Source organism: Ambystoma mexicanum, chromosome 10, assembly GCF_040938575.1.
Source record: "Ambystoma mexicanum isolate Mex_15411 chromosome 10, UKY_AmexF1_1, whole genome shotgun sequence".
NCBI classification, from domain to species: domain Eukaryota; kingdom Metazoa; phylum Chordata; class Amphibia; order Caudata; family Ambystomatidae; genus Ambystoma; species Ambystoma mexicanum.
Genome location: NC_090932.1, coordinates 996116390 through 996132209, shown reverse-complemented (window position 1 = coordinate 996132209; position 15820 = coordinate 996116390). Strand labels below are relative to the sequence as shown.

The 15820-nt window shown below is 44.5% G+C and overlaps 1 protein-coding gene across 1 annotated transcript in view; it reads right to left on the bottom strand.

The window, feature by feature from the left end:
• The window catches only part of LOC138491915 (dehydrogenase/reductase SDR family member 4-like), a 295693-nt gene that overhangs the window by 49042 nt on the left and 230831 nt on the right, over positions 1-15820 (bottom strand). The window contains exons 7-8 of the mRNA XM_069618778.1: positions 10375-10509; positions 10108-10167 (exon numbers count right to left, since the gene is read on the bottom strand). Of these exons, the coding sequence (XP_069474879.1) occupies positions 10108-10167; positions 10375-10509 (195 nt within the window). The remainder of the gene's footprint in view (positions 1-10107; positions 10168-10374; positions 10510-15820) is intronic.

Here is a 15820-nt window from a genome sequence, read left to right as displayed (position 1 = left end):
CTACCTCAAAGGATTGAGTCAGACAGGGGTAGCCACTTCACCAGTGAAGTAATGACAAAGATGTGGGAGATACTGGGGGTCAAAAGGAAGTTACATATTGCTTACACGCCAGCTTCTTCTGGAGCAGTGGAACGCTACAACCGGACAATTGTGAGCATCTTAAAAAAAGTTTGTGGCAGATTCTGGGCCAAGTTGGGATATCCGATTACCTCTGGTCCTAATGGCCATCAGATCTACCCCTTCATCTGCAACCAAAATGTCACCATTTGAGTTGATGACTGGGCGCAAGATGGTGCTTCCGCAGCATTTGCTCTACAGGACCCAGGAGCAGACACTGATAAATGCCTCCACTACTCATGAGTATGTGGAGAATTTAAGGAAACACCTCCAACATGCTTTTGCTTACGCTCAGCGGAATCTAGAAAGATCAGCTGATAGCATGAAGACCCACTATGACCTGAAAACTTCCAGGAAGGAATATCAGGTGGGAGACCGGGTCTATCTATACAACTTCCAAAGAAACCAGGCAAAACAGCGGAAATTTTTGCCTACGTGGAAGGGACCCTTTGAGATCATCGACAAAATCTCCCCTGTGGCCTACAAAATCCACATCCCCAAAGGTCCTTTGGCAGCGGGGGAAGACAAGTGGGTCCACATAAACCAGTTGAAATGTTGCCATCCCAGGCACACTCTGCAACAACTGGAGGAATCCTCTGGAATCCTAGCGGGTACTGTCTCAGATTAATTCAGTTCCAACCATAAAACATACCACATCTAGTCTCTAAAATATTGTGATTTGCATGAAACTGTATCTTAGTTATACTGTTTTTTTTTCAAAATAAGAATGTAATGTTTCGTTATGATGAAATGCATATGCTGCCCCACTATCTCAACAGTGGTGGAAAAATGTCTATGAATAGGTATTGCCGCTCTTCCTTTGTCGTCCTAGGAGAGATGAAACCATGGAGAATGACCAAGGAGGACGATCCGGAGACCGGGAGCAGAGACGCAACGGGCCCGGGGTACCGCCCAATATTCCCATCAGGACCGGCGAGGAGAACCGATCGTTCCGACCGGATGGAGAAAAGATGCTGAACTGTGCCATCTATTGGAAGAAGATGAAGAAACATCCCAGGTCTTGCGAGTCCCATCAGTGAAACCGAATGGCCATCGCAAGAGGGGGGCTTGTGGGATGTATTTACCCATGCATCCGAGCCCTACCTCAAAACTGTGCAGTACTGACATGGAAAACATCATGATGGCCAGAGCTTCCCAGAAAATGCACAGGGAAATGCATGAAGAATAGGCTGCCACTCATTTTTGCCGATGTTATGGGCACAGAAGGACACTGCCTAAAACCACCATTGGACTACCCACACAGTAGTCTGAAACCATTGGGAATGGCAATGCTGATTGCCAAAAGCAAACCCATAACTGTTGGGAATTCATTTTCTTAAATCCCAAAAAGGGGTGCAGTACCAGTACTCACCACTATCCAAAAGCCGGCGTTTTAAAACCACCAGATTTTGTAGAAAACTGAATAAATGAACCCAAAGCAAGCCAAAGAAAGACTTACTGAGAGGTGGATCCAATGTAAAGTTATATTCTGAAGTGACTTGAAGGTTATAACAAGACTGGCTGAGCTGTGGATTTCAGCAATTTAAGTAAATTTGGACTGAAAGACACTACAAATCTAAATGTTCAAATTGACTGAGTGACCTACTTTTGAGTGTCACATAGGTTGAAATTGTTTAAATGTCATAGTTTTAAACTTAGAATCAGCATTCTAGCTGCATATGTAAAAATGTTTAGTTTTATTTGAATGCAGAAACTGGGGAACAAAAAGTGACATTTTATCTGAAACTTGGCTTAAGGAACTGGATTCTGCCCACCAACTACCCCCCATCAGGAGTGAAACTTGAGACACAGCTGTGTTCCCAGGCCTAGCTGCCCTTTTGCTGCTCCCACCAAAAGGGATATGACACTTCCCTGATTGAATTACCTGGGCTCTGCAGGAAATTGAACAAAGCCCTGTCCTGACTCAGGCAAATGGTTTATGGCGGGAGTCGTAAATGGAGATTTCTCCTGGAAGCACAGGGGAGGGGCACTGCCTGTGAGAGCAAGCTGGCTTGGCAGAACTGGAAAAACCAGAAACTCAACCTTGTGCTGGAGAGAAACCACACCCCTTTGGGGCCAGAACATAACTCTAAAAAGATGAATAAACTCATAGAGCGGACATGTGAAAATTTTATAAATGATACCATAATTCTTGTGATTTTTCTGCCTACATTTTAAGAGGTTTTTAGAACCGGTGGTATGTTCAGGGGGGTTTTAGCGGAAAAGAGGATATTACTCTAAATGTATGCATGTTAAAAATCTGACACTTCATCTATTAATGACCATACTCCTTGCGCACATGTGTATAAATTTGGGTCAATGTCAGAAATTGCAAAATCCGTTAAAAAGTGAAATATGTGCCATTTCTCAATGCAAGCTCTTAGAAACAGCAGATTTGGGACAGAGTATACCTCATGTGATATGTGACATGGGTATGTAATTTCAAACAACTGTGTAACTGTGAAATATGTATTTTGATCATATATAGATTTGGGTGCACAGATGACAGGGGAGTTTTTTCAAGAGATCATAAATGGCTGACATCACTCTGACACAATTTAGCTCCCCCAATCAGGGGAGAAAGGAAAGCTGGACCAATGACAAGTGAGAGGGGCAAGTTTAGTTATGACCAACACACACACCCACTTGCAGAACATATAAATGGACCACTGAAACTTAGGTAGGGACCTTCAAATCCATTTGCAGCTGGAAGCTCTGCCGGGAAAATCCATACCTTGCCTCCATCAAACCTCCAGAGAGCCAAACTAGAGACTTCAATCTATCTAGAACCAGAGACCCAGACCAGACCAGCAGAGTAGAGCTGACCTGTTAGCAGAACCAGAGAGATATAGTTTTGCCGCAATCGTGAAAAACGCACTCGCGAATTTTGCCACGATTTGCAAATTTCTCCACGTGTGAAAACAGAAGCTTCTTGCTTTCAGTTGCCAAAAATTCGTTTAACATGCTAGTTACACCCTAGATCCTTGCTAGAGTGAGCCTGAGCTGATATTAACTAGATACCACTCACCCTAAACCTTTAGAGGGAATTAAAAGCATTTTAGCATATTTTTTTCTACATTACCAGCACATTTAAAAGCATTTGGGCCTGTGTTTTCAACTTCTGTAGTCTAAGTTGCTGGGGTGAACTGAATCACATTTGATTGCATTTCTGAGCACTGTGTGCTTCCCTCCATTTCCTTGCATTGCATAAAAGGGGGGGTGAATTGTCCAAGAAAGTGATTACATTGTCTTTGCTGAAATCCTATCAAGTTATTTTCTTTACTGCATTTCATTCCACATTGCATCCATTTGAAACCATAAAAGTATTGTTGCTATTTTATCCATTTCATGTCAACTCCTTAGTGATTATCAAGAAGTGTGCTAGTGCCAGATTCTCCGTTGGTAATCTTTATCATACCAGATTAAGTGTGATATCCAATTATTAATTTATTATAAAGCGTGATATAGATATATATTGCTTTACTTCTCAATTAAACCTTTTAACTTGCAAAACAGAACTACTTCTTGGCTCAGTGGGGTCAGGGGGATTCCAAGGGAGGGGTGTTATATAGGGGTAGTCATCCAGAACGCATGAACTGGACATAAAGATATATCAATAAGGGTTTTCATTCAGTATTATAGACTAGGCGTTGACTTAGCTGTAGTGTTGAATTGAATCCTCTTACATTAGGGACACTTCTGAGACAAATATTTTGTGCAAAGTCACTATTTTTGTTTGGTACCAACTATAGATTGTGAGGATATGCTAATAGTTATTGCCCCTGATGATAACAGTCGCTCTTAGGTGCTACTGACAGGTCTGCTGATGGTAATTTCACCTCTCCGCTGCCCCAACTCTCTTTCCCAGCACTAAACTAACTGTTGCAAATCACAGGTGTGGCCAAGTAGAGGGAACCCCTTTGGGATTGGAGTTGCCTCGAAGGAGAGTAGTTAGAGGGGCTTCTGCCTCCGTCCCAAGATGGCAGACGACCTACCAATGCAGAAAAAGGTGGCAGCCAGTGGCGTACACAAAATGTGGGGACCCCCTGCGAGCCGTGGTGAGGGCCCCCCCCAACTCGGCAACCAATCACGGGTCGTGCCACACTCTGGGCCGGCCTAGATTATGACGCTTGCACAATATGCATGAACGTGCTGCTGAAGGGGTATGCACTAGGAGAAAGATATAAATATGTGTTTTAATGCAATATACAGCACACTTTCTGAGAATAATTGGCTAAAAAGCCAGAGTGTTTGCAATGGTTTTGTAGAGTAACACCAATCCAATACATGCAAGTCACCAACAGTGCACTGGAACATTAATGCTTTGCTATTAAAAATGCCTTGCCACATTGAAAACATGTTCCACTGGCTGCACAATGTAGACCAGTGTAGACCAGTGTAACATCACAGTAAAGCATGCCAGGCCACATTTAGACATACCTAGACTTGTTGCACAAAAATGGCAGTCGAAGCAATAACACTCATCAAGAAGAGAGCACACACTGAAGCCTGGGTCTCTGCTGCCTCTAACAACACGGCCAAACTCTTTAAAATCTGCACGAAACTGGTCAATCCTGCTGCGGTCTCCACTTCTCCTGTTCCCTAACAGGCCTTCTGTATGGCTCTGGCCTCTCACTTCTACGCTAAAACTCAGGACATCCTGTCCACTATCTCCTCTTCCTCTCCCTCTCTCGCTCTCGGCCCCCCCTTTGGCCATCTCTACCTCTCCTCCTCCTTTCTACACGTTCTCTCTGACAACACCTGACAAGGTTTCTAGACCAGTCCGATCCAGGAAAGTGGCGTCCAAACAGGTACTCCCTTCCTCCTCCAGAACCATCAAGGACCATATTGAGACCCTTGCTGCACCTTGGCCGATTTCTGTAATCACTCTTTCACCACTGGAACGTTCCCCTCTCCCCTTAAGCACTCCTGTGTGCACCCACTCCTCAAGAAGCCGTCTACCGATCCTATCTGACTATCGCCCGATCTCCATCACCCCTTTCCTGGGCAAACTCTTGGAAAAAAGCTGGCCATCGCCCAGCTTACTCTCCACATTGAATCTGTTGGTTGTCTCCATGACCATCAAGCTGGCTTCAGAGCTGCCAGAGGCACGGAAACTTCTCTCCTGAACACCTGTGAAGATCTGCTCTCTAACCTTTATTCCAGTATTCCTTCTGTCCTAATTGTCCTTGATCTTTCCTCTACTTTCGACACAGTCAACCACACCATCCTGATCAATCTATTAAATGAGAACCTGGGCATCACGGATCAGGCCCTGGAGTTGCTGACCTCCTTCCTCTTGGACTGCCCCTCCCAGGTCCAACTTGGTCCCTGTCTCTCCACCACCTCTCTCTCTCTACCTGTGGCATTGCCCAGGGCTCTATCCTCTCACTCTGGTTTTCCCACCTCTACTTGGCCCATTTGGCCCACCTGATCTCTACCTTCTCCTCTAACTTTCAGTGTTAAGCGGATGGCACTCAGCTTTCCTTCAGGCTCCACTCATCTCTTCCTCATTTCTGACTGTCTATGCGTGATTCGGGATTGGTGCACCTCCAACGATATCTACCTTAGTGCCATTAAGATGGAGATCCTTCTCATTGGAACGTCTGCCCCTGCATTCCCTCTCTAACTCTCTCCGCCCACCTTGGGCCCTCTTCCTTCGCCTTCCTGCGAGGCAAAATACCTTTCGTGTCATCTTTGACTCCACTCTCTCTTTCTCTCCTTGCATCTCGGACGTCGTCAAAAAATCCCACTACCTACCAGCTGCTCCTCCTCAAATGGACTCTTCCCTTTCTCACTTTCCCCCAGAAGCTCACTGTCTCCAGAGCCCTGTTTCTCTCTAGGCTGGACTACTGCAACAGCCTCTTTCTCAAGCTGCCTTCCTCTACTCTCCACCCTCTGCAACTAATCTAGAGCAGGACAGCGAGACTTATCCGTGGCCACAAGCCCAGTGATCATATTTCTACCACCCTAAAATCTCTCCACTGGCTCCCAGTGGTTTCAAGAATCAAGTTCAAGACCCTTTGCATTGTCCACAAGGCTTTCTGGGGTCGTGCTCACACTACATCCAACGTTCTCTTCCAAAATGCCTTTTTTCTCAAGCCCTTCCCCCGGCTGCCTCCAACTCTCTAAGGGCTAGACGTTTCTTCAGGCAGAGAGTGGGGGGTAGATCTGTCTCCTCTGCAGATGCCTCCCTCTGGAATGGCCTCCCTGCCCTCTCAAACGTTAGCGGACCACCTGATGTTCCACGAGCAGCTCAAAATGTTCCTCTTCTCCTCTGCATTCGCTCTCCCCCTCCACTGATGACCTACCTGACCTACCTGTCTGCTGTACCGACTGGTTGCTTGGCTACCCTCAGAGACTCACTGAGTCCAGGCTCTTTCTTGATCAGTCACCCTTGCACTGCCTCCGGCCTACCACACACTTAGGTACTGTAACTGTAACCCTACAGTCCCTTGTTCTCCTTGCACTACCCTCTCAAACGTTAGCGGACCACCTGATGTTCCACGAGCAGCTCAAAATGTTCCTCTTCTCCTCTGCATTCGCTCTCCCCCTCCACTGATGACCTACCTGACCTACCTGTCTGCTGTACCGACTGGTTGCTTGGCTACCCTCAGAGACTCACTGAGTCCAGGCTCTTTCTTGATCAGTCACCCTTGCACTGCCTCCGGCCTACCACACACTTAGGTACTGTAACTGTAACCCTACAGTCCCTTGTTCTCCTTGCACTACCCAGAGCCGCACTGTCCTGGCTGCACTTACTCAGAGCATTACAGCCCTGTTTTCCCCTCCCTTCTTCCTTGCACTTCCCCATCCCTTTGCCCTTTCATTTCTCATTCTCGCACTTGCACGATTTGAATGACACAAGGCCCAGTAAGATAATTTGTCTTGTCCACCCTCTATCTTCACTCCATTACTTGTTGCGCCAAGAAACACTTTTGTACAGGCGTGTTATAATAGACTTATATCATTTTATCACAGATGCTCAAAAAAATATACAATGCTGCAGCAAGAAATGGCTAGACTGACAGCACCCAAATGCCAATCTAGCCAGGTAATTACACTTAGCAGGACTGCTCTATCAGAAATGTGCAGTTAAAAGAAAGTCATACCAAACTGAGGAATAACTAGACTGGCTGCACCAAAATGCCTCTTTAGCCACTAACAACACATATCATGCCTGCTTAGCCTGGACATGGACAACCATTATGATTTATCACACAATCCCACCGTCCAAACATACCCTCTCCCTCCCATGCCCTACCCCAAACTCCAAAATCAGCTCCTTGGCCCAGCATTACCTTCACATCCCTCTTCCTTGTCCCAGAGCTTACGTTTGAGGCTCCTTGCCTCATAGGTAAGTACTGGGATGAGGAAGAGTGGGATTAGAAGTAATGAAGATACAGGTAGCTATGTCAGGCATTACCTCCATGTACCTCTACCTCATCCCAGTGCTTGTATATGAGGCATAATGCCTCATATACAATTACTGCCTCATACACAAGTACAGGGACAAGGAAGAATAGGGCTAGGAGTAATGACGATTACCAATAAGTAATTAAGGCATTAAACACAAGTAGGGTCTTAACAATATTCAGTTGACTGGGGTGCAGCACTCACCCACAGAAGTTTGGGGCTATGTTGACTCAACCTGGCTGACTTTCAGAGCAGTTGCCGGACAGAACAGGACACAGATGTTAAACAGCACCTGGGTTTCGCTGTTAACAAGGGCCCAACAGTTACTAACGTAAAGCATTTCACTGTTAGTACCTGCATTCAAATGGCACATTTTTTAGGCAATTGAAATTGTGATGTGTGTTTAGTACTTTCATGCCAGGGAAGTGATTGGAAGGGTAGAAAGGGAACAGGAGACCGTTCATTCTCACAACAGTTCATAAGTGGGTGCTATCACACTTAAAGGAGTTAACTGCTTGTAACATTGAAGCTGCACTAAAATAGTCTCATTAAAATGCGTAAAGTTGGATGCCCCCACACAAATAAGTTTGCCTCCCCTACCGCCCGTGAAGTTAGCGCCTCTCCCAACATGTAGGTTTTGTTGCGCCCCTGAACACAATCACTAACACCATTCACCATATACACGCATGCATACCCAGCCATCCTTACATTTAAATGTGCACTCTTTCACCATACAGGCACACCAAGGCAGCCATTCATACAATTAAGTGTGCACCCTTTCACCATGCAGGCACACCCAGGCAGCCACCCATTCATTTAAGTGTGCACCCTTTCACCGTACACGCAAACAGGCAGCCGCCTCCACATTTAAGTGTAGACCCTTTCACAATACACTCACAAATGCACACGTCATGAGGTTGAGGGGAGCCTGATTACTTCAAAAAGAAATTGGGCCTCAGTATAAGTTTGCCGGTGCCTTAACAACGGCACTAGCCTGCCTCCACATTTAAGTGTAGACCCTTTCACAATACACTCACAAATGCACACGTCATGAGGTTGAGGGGAGCCTGATTACTTCAAAAAGAAATTGGGCCTCAGTATAAGTTTGCCGGTGCCTTAACAACGGCACTAGTAAGCTTGTCGGTACCATTGTTACCAGACCGGCAAACTACGAGTTCGGCTCGCAGGTGCCTTTTCCGCCCGCCAGGTATGACTTGGCGGGCGTACCGGCACCCGCGAGCAGAGCATGTCGGATGCACTGGCACCATTCTGAATGGTGCCGGTGCATCCGAGCTCCCCATTCCCATTGAACCCTATGGGTATCAAATGGGAATGGGGAGCGTTTTTCTCCATGGGCAATTACCGGGTCCGGCGAGGCCACAATGACCCAGTAATTGCCCATTGGCGGGTGCCGGTAAAAAGCGCAAGTTTGGCGGCAGCCTGCCGGTTTTACCAGCAAGGCTTCCGCCAAACTTGAAATGAGGCTGATTGTTTATTTTTGAAATCACTCTGACTTCATAAAGAAATTATTTATGTTAAGAACCAAACCATAACGGAAATCATTTCTATATGAAGGCAGTGTGACTTCAAAAATAAACTATTTCTTTTTGAAGTCAAAGGGCTCCCCCACCCCATGACATGGGGTAGGGGTAGCCCTCAGACTTCAAAAAGAAAGTTTCTTTTTGTAGTCACTCTGTCTTCATGAAGACATTGGCCCTCATTACAATACTGGCGCTAAACCATGGCCCTATTAGCACCATGGTTGTTGCCGGTATTGTAACGAGTCCACCAATGTTCAATGGGGAATTACCACCCCATTCCAAGGTTGGCGGGGCGGTAATTCCCCATTGAACATTGGCCCTTCCCCATTCCCATTTTTGCCCCATAGGGCTCAATGGGACTGGGGAAGGCGGCAAGTACGGTACCGCAAAGGGACCTCGTAGTAAGGTGCTAAGTGTTTAACAGCGCCGCAGCCTTTTACGGCACCGTTAAAAACTTAGCGCCCGAGTCCTAATGAGGACCATTATTTCTGTTATAGAAATAATTTCTTTATGAAGGCAAAGTGATTTAAAAAAGAAATATAAAAAAAAAGATTTTGAAAAAATATTTTTTTTCAATTTTTTTTCCAAGTGGGCCCCCTCTCAGGACATGGGCTAGCGGGGCCCCCCGCACCGCAGGAGCTGCGGGGGCCCCTGTTAGGCCAGTGCCAGCAGACTTCTCATGCTTCCAGATTTCTGCTGTTTAACACCTCTTACCTGCCATTGGTGGCACATTTGCTAAACTGGACATCGATTCCTCCTTCTGGCCTGGTGGCCAGGAGGAGCAGAGATTTAATGAAAGTGTTGCTCCTAAGGGGAGGCAGTTCAGTGTGTAGGGTCTGCTACCTTAACAGTAAATAACATATAACAATATAAAAATATTAATTTCTCTACAATCCATTTATCCGCATACCCATTACACTTTATCTTGCTCCCTTCATATTTTCTTTCCTTTCTCCACCGTATGTTCCACATGCATTCATCTGCCTCCTTTATTACTTGCTGGAACACCTATAGGTTCTGGCAAATAGCTTACCTCTTTTAATCCAGAACTTCTCTGCTCCTCATTCAAATGCATTGCCCCGGCTTCTAGCCCCTAGATAGAAAACATCATGTTGCGTAAGAAGCACTAATATGTCTGCAAAATAACATAGCATAACAATGCAAATTGAACATTCAGTGATCCATCGTGTTTGTGTTAGAAAGGTAATATGAAGCACACGTGTATTGTTCCTCCCTACATTCCATACTGGAGATGTCCCCTCCTCTCTTTTCCATATCTTTCATGTCTTCCTTTACTTACACGAGAGCTAAATCCCGTCCTTATAAATCCAGGCGCCAAGGTGTTCAACCGAATATTCATTGGTGATAACGCTGGGGCCAGGACCTTGGTCAAGCCATTGATGGCAGTCTTACTCACGCTGTATGGACCACAAGTCTGGGAAACAAAGCAAATCGATAGTGTTAGATACCAATGCATGGTCAAGTAGACTCATGTGTTCCTTGATGAATGTGGCAGCTTAGAATTGTGGCCAGAATCATAACTTTGGGAAGCAGTTTATTGAGCATGGATTAAATAGCAGTGGATGTGCCCTATCATAACTCAGTATTTGCAACAACATGTTGTGTGATTAGAATCCGTTAATCATTTATTTGGGAACTGAAGGGCTCATTCATGTAAATATCGTAGCCATTTTTCCTATCATTGTAAGGCATTGGTGGTCTTGCTGCTTCAGTTGGAGGATGCTAAGTCCTAACTAGTTAATTAGATTTTCTGTTATTACTTCATTTTATATCCGGACCCCATTTATAGTCTTGAAACAAGCGTTCACGGTTTATTGACCTGCCAAGCATGACACTGCTATACATTTTTTGTAACTTTTTCCACTGTTTTTGTGTTCGCCGATGTTCACAAATGTCTGACGTCATTGCAGACTTTCTGGAAAGTGTTCCGTGACCGCGCCCTCGGTTAAAGATGAAAATGTACACTTGCACAGATCCTAGACCTATTCAAACTCATTATCCATTACTAATCTAGGACATAGAACATGCTTGAAAGAATATTATAAAAAATGGTATTTATCTTCAAAAAAGGCATCAGCTATTGCCATCCCTCCTACCCAGGAGCCACCACCAGCAGCAGCTGGAGCGCCTACATAACCGAAGAAGGGCAGTCATGCAGAAAACAATCAATAGGATCGGCTACTCTGCAAGCAATAAAAGAGGTTGTTGATCCGTATGTAGCACCCAGAGAGAATCATGGATGTGTAAAGAAGTAGATTGGCTTTTCTGCAATTACTCTATAGACACACACCAATTTAGATTGCCAACATGTTTATAGAGTGCTTATTTAATATTGCTAGAACTAAAGTTTTAGAATATGTTGTATATACTTTGTGAATTTAGACATACAAAATGGATGTTTTAAATGGGAGAAGAGAAGTGTTTTATGTTAACTAAAAGACAGATATTTATTAGGTTGTAATATTCAATCACTACAAAATAAATGTATAGACGGTTAAGATTATATACATTTCAAAAAACAGCATTCTGCAATCTTCCATTTCTGTTTTATTGTGTAAAACACTGTATATTATAATATTTTCAAGTGTTCCCTGTAAGTACTCGGTTATATAAGTCGTTCAATGTACAATATTTTGAGGGCTAGGGAGAGTAGATGTTGATAACTATTTGCATCTGAAACAAGGAAACCGGACTGCGTTCATCAAAAAGAAAAGAAAAGTGCACAGCTTTAAAAAGAAATCAGATCTGACCACTTGCTGGGATTTTATGGGAAGATTTAAGTATATTGGGCCTCATTACGAATGTTGCGGTAATGCAACAACGGCGCCGGTAGTGCTACCGGCGCCATTGTTACCTCGCCGCAACATTCCGAGTATGCTTGCGGGTGCCGCTCTGGAACGCCTGCTAAGACCAGGCGTGCAGAGCGGCACCTGCAAGCAGTACCGGATGGCAGCAATGTCCCCATTATTAACGGGGCCATTGTTGCCATCCTCCCCATTCCCATTGAGCCCTACAGGGCTCAAATGGGAATGGGGACGTACCAGGTCCGGGTCCTGCGAAAGGGAATTACCGTGCCCTCCAAGGTTGTAATGGCCCGTTAAGTCCCCATTTGCGGGACCCGGACCCGAGTTTGGGGGTGGCTACTTCCAAACTCGTATTGAGACCCATTGTCTTTTACTTCTTTTATGTGTAGGTGGCCAAAATAAGGACACACACAAACATTACAAGAAATAGAGTAGTTAAAATAAAAAAGAAAACAGACTACTTTAAGTACTTGTTAGTAGATTCTCTGAAGTACTTCTATTTCATGTGTAGTATTTTTGACAAAGGTCTGGGGATATGTTTTTTGAAAATAAAATATGAACAAAACAAACATTTTTAAAGAAATATCAATTCATTTCTATAGAGTAGATTCAACTACATTGTTATTAACTTCTTTTGTGTATATGTGGCTGAAAAAGTACACACAGATTTGAAAAGAAGCATTTTTAAAACAATGTAAAGATAATTAGAATATTTGAAAGGGACCTTTGATTTACTAGAACAAATGAGATTCCATACTACACACAGGCTTCTGTCAAAATTCAAGTATTAAATAACAATACGCATTTTTAAAAAATGTCAAAGTTGTAGTGCAGATTATGAAATGTTATTATTAACTTCTCATGTGTGCAATGTTATTATTAACTTCTTATGTGTGTAGGTGGCCAAGAAATGGGGACACACAGCTTCTGAAATGACAGTTCTAAGATACTTAATGTAGAATGTAGTAAGCACTTGTGTATTTACATATAGAAAGGTTGTTCTTGTCTATCTATTATTTCAAATAATGATATGATTATACATTTAAACGATTTACACTCAAAATAATTGTATACTGTTGACATGTTTGTATATTGTTTTTGTAAATCTGATGACATAGTTAGGTTATATGTCTCAGTTTCCTGGTTAAGGTTGTATAGATGAAAGATAGGCTTTGTTTAGTTATTCATGTTCATGATATTCTTATTGTGTATTTAAGAATGTGCTGATCCAAAACCATGTGCATAGTTACCCAGATGCTTATTGTAGGTGCTTGCTATGGAGAATCTTCAGTTCCTGTGCTAATTGCCTTCAATTTAAGAGACCCCCAGCTCCTTTGCTGGAATCTAGGATATTTTTTAAGTTTTTACCTCCTGAGTGAGTGCCACTTTTTGCTACTCACTCATGTGTTTTTCTGTGACTTGGATTTTTAACTGTTTAATGGAGTCTGGTAAAATCGATAGGCATCTGCATTTTGCATAATGACACACAGCACCCTCTGTGCAGTGCCACTTAGAAGTCCCTTGGACTTCTCTTAATGCTTAAATACCTTTTCTTGGCTGAACTACTGTTCCCAAGAATAGTGATATAGCTTTTATCTTACTTACCTTTTCATTTGTTGGTCCAGCACACACCACCCTATGTGGAGTCCTGGTGGGCTTACCTAGTAACTCCTTATCCCACTTCTCATGTAACATTTTGTACACAAAAAAAACTTGAATGACTGGTGGTAGTGGTTACTTTTAACTACCTTTTGCGCAGGGTACTAGCAGGCTAATTTCTCAGCTGCATTACAGCACCCATGGGTGACAATGTTTCCAAAATGGCCCCTGTCTTCTTTTGTTTGCCTTTTCTTGTTTGTTAGCTCCTTCTGGGAAACTAGGTGTGTGTCCTTTGAGTCTTTGGCCTTTGGTGGGCTTCAGCCCTGATGCTGCCCATGCACCAGTGTGTCTGGGAAGGCAGGAGGTGAAGGAGAAGCCTGACACGTCACTTACCTTTGTTTGTAGGCATGCCTGGCCAAAACCAAATCCAACTGGGTGGGTAGCTGTCCTAGAGGACGACACTCCATGTGTGATTGACAGCTGTAGGGCTGTGAAGGAATGGAATTTTGCATAAAAGGCGAGGATTTTGGGACTGCAGACAGAGTCAACAACCGGAACATCATATCTGATAAAGAGGATGGGCAGAGATGCAAGCAGTACCTTCCAGGACCACAGAAGAACCAGTGAATCCTTGCAGCAGTGCTGGCCCTATTTTTGTTTAGCCAGGGAAGATCTGTGCAGGATGACTTCCTCCCTTGGGCTGGTGGGACCAACTAGCCGCAAGATCTTCTTAATTTGGCACATACCCTGACTTGCTGCAACTTTCCTAAACTTCAGAATCCCAATGCCAGGGGACCCCTCACCATTATCAAGTGCATAGTCTTCCCGAGAAAAACTTTGTGTGCACCTTCAAGGACCCGCACAATCTGGAATTCTTCATCCAGAGTCCCCTCACCAGAGTCCAGGATAGAGGGGCCAAGGAAACTCCAACGGGAGCTATTTGTTTCTCTTTGGCGCTGAGGAAAAGGTACAAAAACCATAAAGAGCCAGTAAATTGTGTGGACTCTATTGCTGCCGAGTCCCTCTCCAGAGTGCTGTCACAGAAGCCCGCCAGACATCCTCCCTTTCATCACCACGACCAAGGACCAGGAACAAGGGTCTGCATCACTGCATCAACCTGGAACCTCTTCTTCAATTCTAAGGTACTGTGGGGCTTGGTGTATACCTTTGTAGTGCTCCCTTGCTTGGGAAGTACTATTTTAACCACTTTGGAGTTGACCTCAACTCACCTGTGCAGGCCTCCCAGCTTGTGCTCATCAAGTTGGCTCCCCTTGAGCTCCAGAGATTTTTAAAAGAACTCCTGACTGTTTCATAACATTTTTCGAAGAAAAGCTGCATCAGAACTGGAACTGTTCCAATGACTTTGACAGTCCTGGTTGCCTAAAGGCTCCTCTTCCAAACCCTATTGGCTATACCTGCATCATATTTGACACCTGGCTTAATGCAATGGTTACTGCCCAATAAAAGCCTGATCTGCCTCAGCCCCCCAAACTGCCAATAGCTCCCCCACTATCAACATATCCATTTGGCCATATCCTCCCCTTCCCAGGCTTGCATTACATTTCTTTATCGTGGGCATCATCCACCTTAATCTATTCCCATGTATGCTAATTCCCAGATTGTAATTCAGAAGTATCTACATTTCAAAATATATGTTATGTTATGTTACTTGGCATTTATACAGCGCTCTATATATCACTGGTATGAGCTCAAAGCGCTGGTAGGTTGAATACCCTCAGGAACTGCACTTCTGGTCAGTAGAGAGAGATAGTGTCGTAGGGTGCGTGGGTGCACCAGGTATGTGTGCAGCTGATCTTGTTGCAGGATGGTAGCTGTATCCTAGCCTTAGGTGTGGTGCTGAAGATATCAGTTGGATGTGTGCAATCTGGTGGGTGGACACCCAGACTGGGTTCTGGCTGTGTTAGGCCTGAAGGACGCTTATGTGAGCAACTAGGCCAGAATGTCATGGGATAGCTGCGTTTTATTAGGGTGATGAGGTTGGGTTATAGTATTACCTCTGGGTCCCCCTCTTCTGAGCTCAAACCCTTCTCGACTCTCAGCTCAAATAACAAAACCAAAAAGGTTCCTTGTTTTACTTTGTGTGAGTATTCCTCCCCCCTCGGTCCCCCTCTTCTGGGCGCTGACCCTTCTCAACTCTTAGCCTTCCTCCACCAGGTTCACTATTGTCTTTCTACTGTTCACAGCCTCAATGACTTTTTCAAACAGTTCACCGTAGACATCCCTCTTGCAAGTTTACGTTTGCCAACACACTGTTTCTCAGGACCTTAGACGTTGCCCCTCTTTACTAGTATCCCTCGGTCG